Here is a 15378-nt window from a genome sequence, read left to right as displayed (position 1 = left end):
TTTTGAACTGTATCTGTCATGTTTCTATTTTAACATTCATTGATATGATCAAACATTGTGAAGCACATAACAAGGATGCAATGATTATAACTGCTACGTTTGGCAAGCATCCTCCTTTTGGGACACCCATCTTGATATCGGTGGAGAAGCTTGTGTGCTCTGATGATTCAAAGCGTTCTGACAGTGGAATGTAAGCTCCTGTGAACTACATGTCAACAGACTCTTAACTCCCGCTCACTGCTGTCAGATACCTATACCCACTATAATCTCCCCAACCCTGAAATGTCCTGTCTGAATTAGATTGTAAGCTCTTCTGAGCAGGGACTGTCTATTTTGTGTTAAAATGTACAGCGCTGCGTACACCTTTCAGCGCTACAGAAATAATAAATAGTAGTAGTAGTGCACACATATTGGGGAGGGGTGGGTTGGGGGGATAGCAAGTGAAGGAAACATTTACAGCATCTGCTTCTACCCATCCTGACAGCTACATATATTGGGGTCAATATTCAAAGTGATTTAACTGAGAAGGAAAGGTCTTATCAGCTCACAACCATGGGGTCATCTTTAACTTATCTTTCCTTCTCTTCACATATCCAACAGACTGCCAAAACCTGCTGTTTCTTTCTCTACAAAGCCGCTATAATTAAGCCTTTCCTTTCTTATACCCCTGACCTGATGGCTCAGACCATAGTAAAATGTCTTCCCCTAAAACTGAAATTCAAACCAGGTCTTCCTCAAACTGCCTCATTAGCAATCAGAAATTATACCTTGGCCTTACTGAAGTCAACTGTCAGCTTAAGTGTATGGAACTTGGTGCAGTGTTATTTTCTACCAAGCAGAAGGTTGAGCTGATTTTCAAAATCAAGCTTCTAACTTGCATGGTTCCGATTCCAAACAAGCCATGAAATTTGTAGGTGCTAATTAAGCTGTAGCATTTTCAAACTGAGCTTATAGATGGAAAATAAGGAACCTTAAGAATGCAGAACCAGCTCTGACCTAAGCTAAATACCGAAGCCCCTCTTCACTAAAGGGTAGTGAAAGACCGCCATTTCATGGTGTGGAAAAGTGCACAGACCTGGCTAATTACACTGTATGCTCCCAGCCTCAGTAGCACAGGATATATGCAGCATTTTACAAGCTCCATCCTGGCCCCACCATCTTTTAAAGGGACAAGCACAAAGCTCAACATCCCTGATGGTCCTCCCTCTTTCCTGCCTTCACTCCCCTGCCTTTTCCTTGATTAATCCCACCTATAACCCACCCGATTTAGTGTTTTTCAATTCATTTCTCTGATCACACTAAACCTCTTGTTTATTTTGTCTGTGGAGCAACGGCTCTGAGGAGCAACAGCTGGCTAGCATATGTTGCTGTAAAATACTGCATACATCTGGTAGCACTATACAGTACACATTACGATCATGGTGATGATGTTAGCTTCGTTTAGGAGCACAATTATCAATGTGGAATATTATGACGACATGTCATTTTACCATTAACTTGTTCTATTTTTGCACAGGTCCTATTATATGCAATGAGACCTACAGTAGATATTAATAGTTGGAGTTAACGGTAAAATAACATGTCTTACCAGTAGCTCAAGTTGGTAATTTCCTTCAGTAGGAAAAAGAAGGTACTGATGCCCCTGTATAAGATTCTGGTGAGACCTCATTTAGAATATTGTAAACAATTCTGGAGACAACACCTTCAAGAAGATATAAAAAGGATGGATTCAGTCCAGAGGAAGGTTACTAAAATGGTGTATGGTCTTCGTCATAAGGCATATGAGGACAGACTTAAAGATCTCAATCTGTAAAGTATACTTTGGAGGACAGGCAGGAGAGGGAAGATATGATAGATATGTTTAAATACCTACGTGGCGTAAATGCTCATGAGTCGAGTCTCTTTCATTTGAAAGGAAGCTCTGGAATGTGAGGGCATAGGATGAAGTTAAGAGGTGATTGGCTCAGGAGTAATCTAAGGAAATACTTTTTTACAGAAAGGGTGGTAGATGCGTGGAACAGACTCCCGGAAGAAGTGGTGGATACAGAGACTGTGTCTGAATTCAAGAAAGCATGGGATAGGCACTTGGGATCTCTTACAGAGAGGAAGAAATAATGGTTACTGCGGATGGGCAGACTGGATGGGCCATTTGGCCTTTATCTGCCATCATGTTTCTATGAAACAATTCCATTATTGTTATGGCTACTGTGTGTGATGGAAATACATTAAGGAAGTTTTTCCATATTTAATACATTATAATTAGCAATGCCTTAAACTAGAACTCAAGAAAAAAAAAAATCATATCCATTATGGGTTTCCATGAAAAGTTTTCTGGCCATGGCTCTCTAGAGGACTGAGCAGCAGTTTTAAAACAGAATCCTTGCAAGAAGGTCGTGTCTCTCCTGGGCTGTCCTTCCCGGATGAAGGAATCCATTTACCCTAGTTATGATGAATATCTGCCTCACAGAAAGAATCCTCCTGTGAACTAAATTATGGCTTTTGGTCTCTTTGGGAGTCCATTATCTGGTTTGTCTGTTCAGTCAAATTAGAAACATATTGTTATAATTACTTCTTCCTCCTAAATAAGAGATGTCCTTCAGTAGGAATATATCTAGCAGAACGACATTCATTTTCCCTTACTTATACTTCTAATTATGTTATGCTATGTTATTTATAGTCCTATATCCCGCCAAATCCTCCTGAGCGGAGTTCGAGGTGGGTTACAAAAGTAATCAAACATACAGTAAACAACTATAGTAAACAACCATTATTTATAATGATCGGGTGGGTTACAATAGTAATTCAAAATGCATTATGAGCCCATTTATGGTGTACTAACAATAAACCGTGTAGGAGTATCGATATCAGTCAGTGGTGAATAGCACTATATCAGTCAATGCAGATACCATTGTGGTCTCTGTAAGCATTAACAGTGGAATATCATTATGGGGGCAGGCTTACTTTTAGTTTGGGATGCAGATGTGGTGTAATTGATGTCTATTTTGAGATCATGATTATATTGTTCTAGTTTGGGTCAATTTTGTTCTTACTTAAGGTCATTTCAAGAGCCTGGTTTTTAGTGGAACAAGGAGTATTTTGGTTTGTATGGACCCCTGTGGGTAGTGAGTTCCACTTTTTAGAAGCTTGGTAGGTTAAGGAGTTATGTTGTCTTTTTTGTATTTATGTTTCTTGCTCGCTCTCTCTCTCTCTCTCTCTTCCTCCAGCTTAGTCCACTTTTGTTCCTTCTCCCCTCCCCCCTCCCCCCTATTTCTTCCCATCCCAACTTGTTGCTATTCCATTCCCTCTGGAGCCCAACCAGTTTTTACCCTCCTCTTTTCTCTCTTCAACCTTTCTCCCTTTTTCAACCCTATCTCCATAGACTGCCTGGTTCATCCTCCTACTCTGATGCAGAGCTCACTTTATAAGTTTTAGCACCTCAGCAGAAACCTCACAAAAAAAAATGAAAAGTGCACAGCTATTGGTGCCAGGCACATCACACTTTGTATACAGAGTTCACTGGGCAGAAAACTCTGGCTCAGCCTCTAAAAAGAGAACGAGCCAAGTCCAACCCAAAAAACAAATATGAGTACAGTTTCAGTCTGCATCCAACACCATCAGTATCAGATGCTAAGGTCCATCTTGGGGGTCAGCAGCCAAGAAAAAGATCTGGGTGTCATTGTAGTCAAAATGCAGAAAATTTCCATCCAACGTGTGGCGGCGGCTAAAAAAAAGCAAACAAGATGCTAGGAATTATTTTTAAAAGGGATGATTAACAAGACTAAGAATATTATAATGCCTCTGTATCGCTCCATGGTGCGACCTCACCTTGAGTTTTGCACTCAGTTCTGTTCTTCTTATCTCAAGAAAGATATAGTGGTGCTTGAAAAAGTTCAAAGAAGAGCGACAAAGATGATAAAGGGAATGGAGCTCCTCTCATATGAGGAAAGAGGTTGTGGCTCTTCAGTTTGGAAAAGAGAAAGCTGAGGGGAGATATGACTGAAGTTACATAATCCTGAGTGGTGTTGAGCAAGTAAAGTGGAATAATTTTTCAGTCTCTCAGGAATTACAAAGTGACCCTCGATGAAGTTACAAGGAAATACTTTTAAAACCAATAGGAAAAAATATATTTTCACTCAGACAATAGTTAAGCTCTGGAATGCGTTGCTAGAGGTTGTGGTAAGAGCGGTTAATATAGCTGGATTGAAGAAAGGTTTGGGCAATTTCTTGGAGGAAAAGTCCATAGTCTGCTGTTGAGACAGACATGGGGGAAGATGGATCATTGGTCTGACCCAGTAAGGCTATTCTTATGTTCTTACTGAAGATTTGTGGGCAGAAAACTACCATTATTAGAATATGGAATATTCTAGAATATATTTTATTTAGCATCCATTTTGTAAAGTATTGCTCAGTGTGGGCTGTTTTCTCTGGCTTATAAATGGGTTCCATTTTGTAGTACAAAATATTGTGGCTGCCATGTTAGTCAGCTTAAACATGCCCAAAGTTGTGGGTAAAGTATTTTTATTACACTAACCCCCTCTTCTATTAAACTGCACTAGCAGTTTTTAGCACAGAGAGCCGCGCTGAATGGAACTCTATGAGCGTCGGGAGCAGCGCGGGCCATTCAGCGTGGCTCACCGCGCTACAAACTGCTAGTGGAGTTTAATAGAAGAGGCCCTAAGTCAAGATATCCTTGAAAGTTAGTGACAGAAATATTTGTACCTGGATGTATTTCATCTTGTGAAATCAATGAAAAGATGTGAGCTAAGTCTCAATAAATAAAAATATAAAATGCATTTTGTTAGTCCAATAAAAATGCATCAGTTTTAACTTGTTTGGTTAATTGCCATTCTATAACACCTACCATTACAGCTACTGTATATATTTTCAGGAGAATTCTATAAATAGCACTATAAATTGCAAGTGCAAATTTGGGCACATGCCCAATTTGTGTGCACAATTTAATTGACTGATGAGCCTATTAGCGCCAATAAGGCGCTATCAATTACATTACATTGATGTTTTCTATCCCGCCAATACCTTTCAGTTCTCGGCAGTTTACAACAAGAGTTGGCCTGGGCATTCCCAGGGAGATTACATGGTTAATAGATGTATTATGTGTCGGGATCTGTGGAGGGTTGATCAGGTTTAGTTAGATCATTTGACAAATTTCTTGAATGGAAAAGTTTCAAGTTCTTTCCTGAATGTTTTGTAGTTGGGCGTCATAGTCAGCAGATTGGAGAGGTGGCGGTCGAGTTTCACTGCTCTGGTGGCTAATAGTCTGTTGTATATTTTTTTGCTTTGTATACCTTTGATTGGAGGGTGAGTAAAGTGTTCATGAGTTCTCCTTGGTCTGAATGTATTTTTCCTGATTAGGCGGTTGCTCAGATAGCTTGGTCCGTTTCCATTTAGGGCTTTGAATAGGGTGCAGTAGAATTTGTATTGTACGCGTGCTTGTACTGGGAGCCAGTGTGAATCTCGGAAAGCGGTGGTAACAATTGCTAATTGGTAACAATTTGGATTTAAACATTAATCTTGATAAGAGTTATTCTATAACGAAATGCATATACATCCTTTAGAGTTCAAATGAAAAGGGGTGTGGCTATAAGAGGAGCATGGGCATGTCAGGGGTGTCACTACAGATGTGCACACTATCGAAATTGGGGGATCCATGCCTAATAAAGGCACGAGAATTTGTAACAGGGTTCAGGGATCCCAGTGCTATGCTCTGTTCTATAAGCAGCGCTCAACTTAAGCGCCATTTATAAAATAGCGCTTGGCACATGTTTTTTTATTGGTGCCTTGCTGAATGGAGCCCTTTATCCTCTTCTGCTTAACAGAAATGAACCATGCAACAATGAGGGCAGTTCTACAACTGGGCAGACACTTTTACATGCCACTCGTGCACATAAATGCATGGAATACCAGCACTTTCACGAGTAAGTGTACACTTACGTGCATTAGTAGCAGCAAAATGTCTAAGTGCCATTCTGCAGTCACATGATAGTGGCATTGAGTGCAAATGCAAGGAGGCATTCAAATGGGAGCAGCAATGGGAGGGGCATTGGAAGTGCTGTCACTTATGTGTGCAATTTATAGAATGGTGCAGGTTGCAAGTGTCCTTGCCACATTTACACAACTGCAGTTAACTGCAGGCAGATAAGGTGCGCTGATGCTGGGTTATGGTAGTATTCTAACTGGGACAATGGAGTGTTAAGTGACTTGCACAGGGTCACAAGGAGCTGCTCCTACCTGTCCCGTTCCACCTGCAGCCCCACCCCATTCTGTACACAGTCCTGCCCCGATCCACCCACCAACCACAAACTTACACAAATGTCGTCTGTTCAGAGCTGCTTCTGGAGGGTCTCTACGCTTGTGCAGATGTGACATGATGACATCGTACACATGCGTGCATGTGTACGATGTCATCGTGTCGCATCCATGCAGGCGCAGAGACCCTCCAGACGGCCCCGAAGAGACAAGGTTTTCAAAACCTGAACAAACTACCGTGTTTTGAAAACCCTTCTGGACACTCGGACAGTCCTTCAAAAAGAGGAAATGTCTGGGTAAATCTGGACATCTGGTAACCCAAGCACAGGGATTGAACCCACAATCTCAGGGTTCTGAGGCAGCAGCTCTAACCACTAGGCCACTCCAGTGTAGCATTAGGATCCCTAAAATTGGATATCCACTTAGGGAACTGCCTTCCCTGTGTGCGTAACTAGTCTGAATCAGTACTCATGCTTGGTTCTGGGGTTGGACTTAGCTCATTCTCCCTGTAGACTAGGTTAATGTTTATCCTGATGTTGTTGTTGTCGTTAGGTGCCATCGACTCATGCTAGAGTCCTAGCGACTTGATGAATAGTGGATCTAAAAGGAAATCGGTTTTCTGCTAGTCCGGAAAGGTCCTTCCCATGGTTATTTTCAATGTGTTCAACCACCCTCTTCACCTGGTTCCTTTGATCTTCCCAAACATGATGTCCTTCTCCAGTGATCTCTCTCTTCTGATGGTGTGACCAAAATAAGATAGTCGTAACTTCATCATTTGGGCTACAAATGACATAGCCAGTTTGATCTCTTCCAGAATCGATTTGTTAGTACTTCTGGCGGTCCAAGGCATGCCTAAAATCCTTCTCCGGCACCAAAGCTCAAATGAGTCAGTCTTATTTCTGTCTTGTTTCTGTAGTGTCCAGCTTTCACATCCGTAACTGACCATCGAGAAAATGAGTATGTGGACAAGTCTTATCTTGATGTAGGAGTACAAAATTACAGGTAACAGACAGGTTTCTGAGAACAGTCTACATCCAAAGAAAAGCAGAAATTCTGTGCTCGTTAACTCACAGCATCATCATTTAGCAGCTAATACTAGAAGTTTAAGAGCTCGGGTTTAATGTTCCTGGTATCTTCATTGTACAAAATGCAGCATGCCATACAAATCACACTCATTACTACAGGAGATATAATATCAAGATCTGAAGCAAAAGATGATGATGGAAGGTGAAAGGCACTGTAATAGATTAAAGCTCTACCGAACAGAGAATTTATGGGCTGCAGAATTTACCTTAAGCTTCTCAAAAGATTGAACTGGAGACTCAGTCATACAAAGTTATTAAATTTAAGACCCTGGCTTATATTGTGACGTGCAGGAAATACATTCACCAACAAATCTTGCTGACATTAACAGTATCTTCCCCCTCTCCCCTTTTCTCTGATAATCCCTAGTTTTTATTTAATTTGCCTACTCTTACCTCCTTTACATAGCTAGTATCTCATGCTAGAGCTACTATCTTCAACTTTATCCTGTCCTTCTCTGTGATACAACTGACATATCATGGTCATGCTGCTTATCAATTCTGTCCTCTGAGATATCCCATTCCTGCTGAAAAATGTTTGTTTTCTAAGGCCCCGATGCTCTAAACTTACTGTGCCTTTAACGCTCGTCGCTAAACCAATTCGAACTGGTTTAACGTACAAGCATTTTAGCTTCTGATGCACAAAATGACTCTTCAGGGTCTTTTCAGTATCTGTCCAGTTGTCCAGAAAAACCTAAAGCAGGAAAAAATGCACATTGAAGTTTTTCGCAGGAATCTGATTGGGCTTGATCAGAAAATAATTTTTTTAAAAAAATTTTAAAGCCCATCCTGGGGTCGCTCAAAGCGATAAATGACCTTCAATATCTGCACTTTATTGTGGAAAATAACAGAATACCACACTTCACTAATAGCGAAACACGTACACTTTGGTGTAGTCATCTACCAATGGCGTTCCAAACACCCAAGTATTCAATGTCTTCTTGAGATCACCAGGATAAAGCCTGCAATGCTGTTCACTTTCTGCAACAAGGCCTCACGCTGCACTGAGTCTGTGGTGATGCCAGTGGCAAAGTCAGTTATCAGTTTAACACCTCGCTCGGCTGTGTCGTTAACCACCTTCCATACTGCAGAACAGTTTGTCAACATAGTGAAGGTCGTTAACGACACAGCCAAGCGAGGTGTTAAACTGATAGCTGACACTGGCATCATCACAGACCCAGTGCAGCGTGAGGTCTTGTTGCAAGGACTTGAACAGCATCAAGAAGACATTGGATGCTTGAGTGTTTGGAGCATATCACAATTGTACTACTGCAATATTGTCTATTACAGGACCCCTCTTTATCTGCTGAAATGCCTGCAGGCTGTTCAAGATACAGATGTTAGATTTCTATAGAAAATATGACCACATAACACCCTTGTTGATTCAACATCACTGCCTATCTCTTACCAGATCCAATTTAAGATTCTCGCATAGACTAATAAAGTGTTGTATAATAGTGTTCAAGTTTATCTCTCTTCACTGATAATCCTCCATCCTAGTTAGGACTCAGCATTCATTGCAGAACGATCACCCCTTTCTCCAGCTGATATCTCAGGTTTGCCTGGATTCTACTATGGCATCTGCTTTCTATTGAGTAATAGGCTTAATGGGCACTGATCATTGGCAAATCTGGCAACCCTAGCTTCACCTGCCTTTGATCTCAATTTCAGTCTGTGTCTGACTGTGAAAAAGTTCTTATCTCTCGGCTAAGCTGAAAAAAAATAAAAGGGGTATCAAGTCTGTTTCTGCTTTTTAGCAGGGCATGCGAGTAACTGTGAGCTCCATAAATGTTAGTGTCGTTTGCATGCAGTTATGTATAATTTTGATAATGTTATACTTGTTTCAGAGCAGAATAGAAGTCTGGTATTGGGAAGTTCTTCCTATTGCCCTCCTACCGATGATGTCTTACATTACAGTGGTTCTCGACTGCTTTTGTACAAACTGAGGGGGCAAGAGCAAGCCTACTGGGAAGGAAGCGAGGTTGAAAGATGAGTGATATCAGTCTGCAGATGCCAATAATTTGTGGTTCCTAAATTTCCCTAGGGTTTCTTCTATGTCCCCCAGGGAAATGTTAAAAAAATATTTTGGGGAGATTTTTTCAGTTTCAGAACTAATTCCACCATTCACACAAGTATTTTACTTGCCTGATAGAAAATTGGACCAGCAATTGACTAACAAGGGACAACAGGAACCACAATTGGATATTACTACATTACTGGAAAGTTCAATAAGTGAATTAGTTAAACTGGCGACATTGTTGGTAACTGTTGCATTGATGCCAGATAAGAACTGGATAATGAAGATGTTCTTTAAAAATAGAACTAAAGAGTTTCTGGGTCAGAAAGTACTGATCTTTCCGGATGTCACCAAAGAGACTCAAAAACGGAGAAAGCAGTTCCTGTTATTAAAATCTGGAGTAATTTCAGTAGGAGGAAAATTTTTCCTTAGATTTCCTTGTAAATGTATTGTTCATTATGGTTCAGATAAATATGTCTTCTTTGATCCGACACACCTAACTAAATTTGTAGCTTTGAAACGTCTTAAGAAAGGTGAAATAATGGAAGTAACAACTGAGATTCATGTTTAATTACTCCCCGCGACTTCAGTCACTTAGATTTTCTTAAGATTAAGATTATATTGATCTTTCTAGATTGTTATTTGTCACTCTATTGAAGTCTTGGATCATAAATCAATTGTGGACTAGAGATTGTTCTTATAAGGAGATGTTAAGATATTAATATCTTCTATACTATATTTTTTGTCACCTCTTAGTTTTATTATAATCTTACTGTACAAGATGTTATGCTTGGGAATATTGTATAAAATTGATAAATAAAAAAATTTATTTTTTTTTTTAAGATATCAGTCTGCAGGCAAACTGCTGGTTCAGGTGCATAACTCTATCATTCGAGACTACTAGACACATCTAAAAGAAAGAAGATTATCGAGGTAAGCACACAATCTTTCTTTAGATGGCTGGGGTGAAATTTTGGAATAGTTTAATTGTGCAGTTAAGGATGATAAACAACATACAGCACTTACATACATATTTATTTGTAGAAGCATTTCATTAGATGTTCAAAAGAGAGTAACATCTGATGGGTGAATAATGCTGATGTTATGTTATTGTTTATTGTATATACTAGAGTTTTAGTGAATTTTGTATGCGTGGCTGTAATCTGCTTAGGTTTTAAGCGGACTATAAGTGTTTTTAAAATTACATTAATTAATCAATTAATTAATTAAACCATTAACTTTTGGGCTTTTGGGATGGGTCTTCCCTGTTAATTGATGTTGTTCCTTTCTTTTTTTCTTATTTGATTTTATATTGTATGCCACTTTTATTCCTAGTACAGTAAAACCTGGTTTGCGAGCATAATTCATTCCAAAACCATCCTTGTCATCCAAAACACTCGTACCCAAAAAGTTTAAAACAAAATACTGTATGTACTCGTATTGCAAGACCTCGCTCGTTTAGAACAGTCACTACACTCCCGCAGCGTCAGAGAGAGAAGAATCACCGGCTCAATTGTGATGTGTGTATACTATATGTACTTATATTGCAAGACATTGCTTGTTTATCAAGTTAAAATTTAATAAAATGCTTTGCTTGTCTTGCAAAACATTTGCAAACCAAGTTACTTGCAATCCAAGGTTTTACTGTATAGTGAAATGGTGGGTTATCAGATAAATAAGGAGGAGATGTGCATGCACTGAAATCTTAGCTTTGTGTGTCTAACCAGTAACCAAAACAAAGAAATAGACCCTGAGATAGCCACAGAGAAGAAAATCCAAGAGAAACCAATAAACACTGTGGAATGACGATGTTCCTGAGATGGACTTTATTGAAAATTTAAAAGTTCCACAAGTCAATGTAAGCAATCCACATAGAAATAAAATGATCCACATAAAAACCTTGAGGACCTAATCCAAGTCCAAATAATATGTTTCCGTACAAAGAAGCTGAATTAATGCGAAGCCTTTAAACCTCAAATGAAAGGTATTGTCACCTTGATCGGTACCACAATGACCACAGCCAGCGAAGTTTCTTGTTACTGACCTTTTTAGGTGTTTCTGTAATAGGTTCATTGCACTGGAAATACATAAACCCTACTCCATTTGGGTTTCCACTGTGATAGCTTTGTTTGTTTTCTTTTGTGCTCTCAGGTACAGTTTCTCCCACATTCCTTCCTTAGAATGAGGATAATTCTACTACTACTATTACTACCACGTATTTATTAATTCTATATCACTACTCGATGCATGCAACACTGTACATTAAACACGCAAGAGACAGTCTCTGCTCAAATGAGCAAACAATCTAATTATGACAGAGAAACAGGACCAAAAGGGTGAATCTACAGTATACACGCGGCTCAGGTAGGAAAGTACAAAGGGAATAATTAGGATTACCAGACATCCAGATTTCCTCAGATATGTTCTCCTTTTCGAAGACATGTCTGGGGGTCCAGACGGCTTTTCAAAACCCGGCACTTTGGGTTTTGAAAAGCTTCCTCTCCAAACCTTTTTTAAACCAGCTACATTAACCAATCTTATCACATCCAACTTAACTATTCTCTGAGTGAAAAAATATTTCTTCCTATTGGTTTTAAAGTATTATTCTGTAACTTCATTGAGTTTCCCCTAGTCTTTGTAATTTTTGATGGAGTAAAAAATCGATTCACTTGTACCCATTCTACACCACTTAGGATTTTTTAGACTTCAATCATATCTCCTCTCAGCTGTCTCTTTTCCAAGCCGAAGAGCCCTAACCTCTTTAGACTTTCCTCATACGAGAGGAGTTTCATCCCCTTTATCATCTTGGTTGCTTTGCTTTGAACCTTTTCTAGTGCCACTATATCTTTTTTGAGATAAGGAGATCAGAACTGAATGCAATACTCAAGGTGAGGTCGCACCATTGAGCGATACAGAAGCATTATAACATTCTTAGTCTTGTTTGCCATCCCTCTTCTAATAATTCCTAGCATCTTGTTTGCTTTCTTGGCCGCCACCGCACATTGGGCAGAAGGTTTCAGCGTGTTGTCCACAATGACACCCAGATCTTTTTCTTGAGAGTGGCCCCCCAAGGTGGACCCTAGCATCCAGTAACTATGCATTTGTCCATATTAAATTTCATCTGCTATTTGGATGCCCAATCTTCCAATTTCTTAAGGTCTTTCTGCAGTTTTTCACAGTCCGCATGCATTTTAACAACTTTGTCATCTGTAAATTTAATTGCCTCACTCAGTTCCAATTTCCAGATTCCCGCGGCACACCACTATTTACCCTCCTCCATTGAGAAAAATGGCCATTTAACCCTACCTTTTCTTTTCTGTCCAATAACCAATTCTTAATCCACCATTCAACATTGCCTCCTATCCCATGACTCTTTAATTTTCTCAGGAACCTCTCATGAGGAACTTTGTCAAAAGCTTTCTGTAAATCTAGATACATTACATCAACCGGTTTGCCTTTATCCACATGTTTATTCACACCTTCAAAGAAGTCAAGCAAATTGGTGAGGCAAGACCTCCCTCGACTGAACCCATACTGACTCTGTCCCATTAAATCATGTTTGTCTACATCAGTGGTCTCAAACGCAAACCCTTAGTGGGGCCACATTTTGGATTTGTATGTACTTGGAGGGCTGCAGAAAAAAATATTTAATGTCTTATTAAAGAAATGATAACTTTGCATGAGGTAAAACTCTTTATAGTTTATAAATCTTTCCTTTAACAGTTAAAGGAAAGATTTATAAACTATAAAGAGTTTTACCTTATGCAAAATTGTCATTAACTATTTTTTCTGCGGCCCTCCAAGTACCCTATTTTTTCTGCAGCCCTCACATTTAAAGTTTAATATCTTTCCTTTCTCAAAACTGACACATTTCAATCACTATATTGAAAATAAAATCATTTTCCCTACCTTTGTTGGCTGGTGACTTTATTTTTCTGTGCTTTTAACTATGTTTCCAGGGCCTTCTTGTCCTTTGACTGTTTTTCTCTCCGTCTTCACTTTCTGCCTTGTATCCATCTTTGGCATTAACTTAATATTTCAAAATCTACATTTCCATGTCTTATCTTCCCTTCTATCTCTCTCTTCTTCCGTCCCTATTTCCATGGTCTGATATATTTCTTTCCTTTCTCTCCCTCCCTCCTTCCTTCCTTCCTTCATTTCCCCTGGTCTGGCATCTGTCTCCTTCCCTCCCCAAACTTTTTATTTCTTTCACCCTGCCCCCTTCTTTCTTTCTCTCTCTCTCCATGCCCCCTTTCTTTCTATATGTCTGTCTTTCTCTCTCTCTCCGTGCCCCCTTTCTTTCTTTTTTTCTGTCTCCATGCCCGCCCTTTCTTTCTGTCTTTCTCTCTCCATGCCCCTTTCTGTCTGTGTCCCGTCTCCCTTTCTTTCTGTCTCTCTGTCCCCCCTTTCTTTCTTTATTTCTCCCTGCCCTCCACCAAGCCATCACCATTGGGGAACAGGCCGCCCCCACCGCAATCGGGGAATAGGCCAGCGCCGAGGTCTTAGCTCTCCCTGCTTATCTTCCCCAGCGCGGGGCCGACCAATTCTCACCACCCGACGTCAATTCTAACGTCGGAGAGGAAGTTCTGGGCCAGCCAGGCAGTGATTGGCTGGCCCGGAACTTCCTCCCCGACGTTAGAATTGACATCGAGTGGCGAGAATTGGTTGGCTCTTAGCTGGGGAAGATAAGCAGGGAGAGCTAAGACCTCGGTGCTGGCCTGTTCCCTGATTGTGGTGGCTTTGGGGAGGGCAGTGAGATGGGAAGGGAAGCAGATTGGGGACCCCTCCTTTAGGCGAGCCGCGAGCCATTTGCCGACATTCCCTCCAGAGAGACTTCTGCAAGTCCAATTACAGCAGTCGCGGTCTATACGCGATTGTCCTCTCCACAATCGGAAAACTTGTGAAGTGGAGAGGACAGATTACGGGCCACAAAATAGTCCCGGGGGGGGCCGCATGCGGCCCATGGGCCACATGTTTGAGACAGCTGGTCTACATGCTCCACAATTTTTTTTTTTTTTTTAATAATTGTTCCCTCTATTTTGCCTGGCACTGAGGTCAGGCTTACTGGCCTGTAATTTCCCAGATCTCCCCTGGAACCCCTCTGTAGATCACTATTCTATAATTTGCATGTGTACTTGTGCATTACATAAGAACATAACCATTACCATAATGGGACAGACCAAAGTTCCATCAAGCCCAGTATTCTATTTCCAGCAGTGGCCAATCCAGATCAAAAGTACCTGGCAGGATCCCAAAAAAGTAAAACAGATTTTATGCCGCTTATCCTAGAAATAAGCAATGTTTTTTCCAAATCCAACAATGTCTTATGGATTTTTCTTTTAGGGAAATATCCAAATCTTTTCTTAAACCCTGCTAAGCTAACTGCTTTTACAAGATTATCTCACAATGAGAGAAACATAGAAAAATGGAAGCAGGTAAAGATCATATGGCTTATCTAGTCTGCCTGTCCATGCCATCTACTATCTCTTCTGCTCCCTTAAAGATCCAATATACCTTGTCCCAAGCTTTCTTGAGTGTATAAACACATTAGTCTTCCACCAGGATGCCATTCCATGCATTCACCACCCTTTCTATTAAAAAGTATTTTCTGAGATTACTTCTGAGTTTATTCCCTTTCAGTAATTCACCAGTTTATCTGCCAAATTGTTTTTGTTGTGATCCATCTAGGTATAGGCGAAATAATATAAGAACATAAGCATTGCCTCTGCCGGGTCAGACCAGGGGTCCATCGTGCCCAGCAGTCCGCTCCCGCGATGGCCCCCCAGGTCCATGACCTGTAAGTGATCCTTTACCTAAATCATATATTCCCTATTCATTTAGTGTCCTGTATATATGCATTGCCTCTGCCGAGTCAGACCATAGGTCTATCATGCTCAGCAGTCCGCTCCTGAGGTGGCCCCCCAGGTCAATGACCTGTAGTGATCTATTACTCTAGAGCATTTTGTACCTGTATAGTAATCCTCTAATTGTATCCCTGGATCCCCTTTTCCT

General features: G+C 40.4%; 1 protein-coding gene across 1 annotated transcript in view; it reads right to left on the bottom strand.

Moving 5' to 3' along the window:
• COL25A1 (collagen type XXV alpha 1 chain) overlaps positions 1-15378 on the bottom strand; it is a 405886-nt gene that overhangs the window by 367362 nt on the left and 23146 nt on the right. Inside the window, exons 3-4 of the mRNA XM_033960097.1 lie at positions 8301-8556; positions 7921-8043 (exon numbers count right to left, since the gene is read on the bottom strand). Of these exons, the coding sequence (XP_033815988.1) occupies positions 7921-8043; positions 8301-8556 (379 nt within the window). The remainder of the gene's footprint in view (positions 1-7920; positions 8044-8300; positions 8557-15378) is intronic.

The sequence above is a fragment of the Geotrypetes seraphini genome, chromosome 1 (genome assembly GCF_902459505.1).
Source record: "Geotrypetes seraphini chromosome 1, aGeoSer1.1, whole genome shotgun sequence".
In the NCBI taxonomy this organism is placed as follows: Eukaryota; Metazoa; Chordata; class Amphibia; order Gymnophiona; family Dermophiidae; genus Geotrypetes; species Geotrypetes seraphini.
The sequence above is the reverse complement of the archived record's forward strand: the minus strand, read 5'-3'. Positions and strand labels throughout refer to the sequence as shown.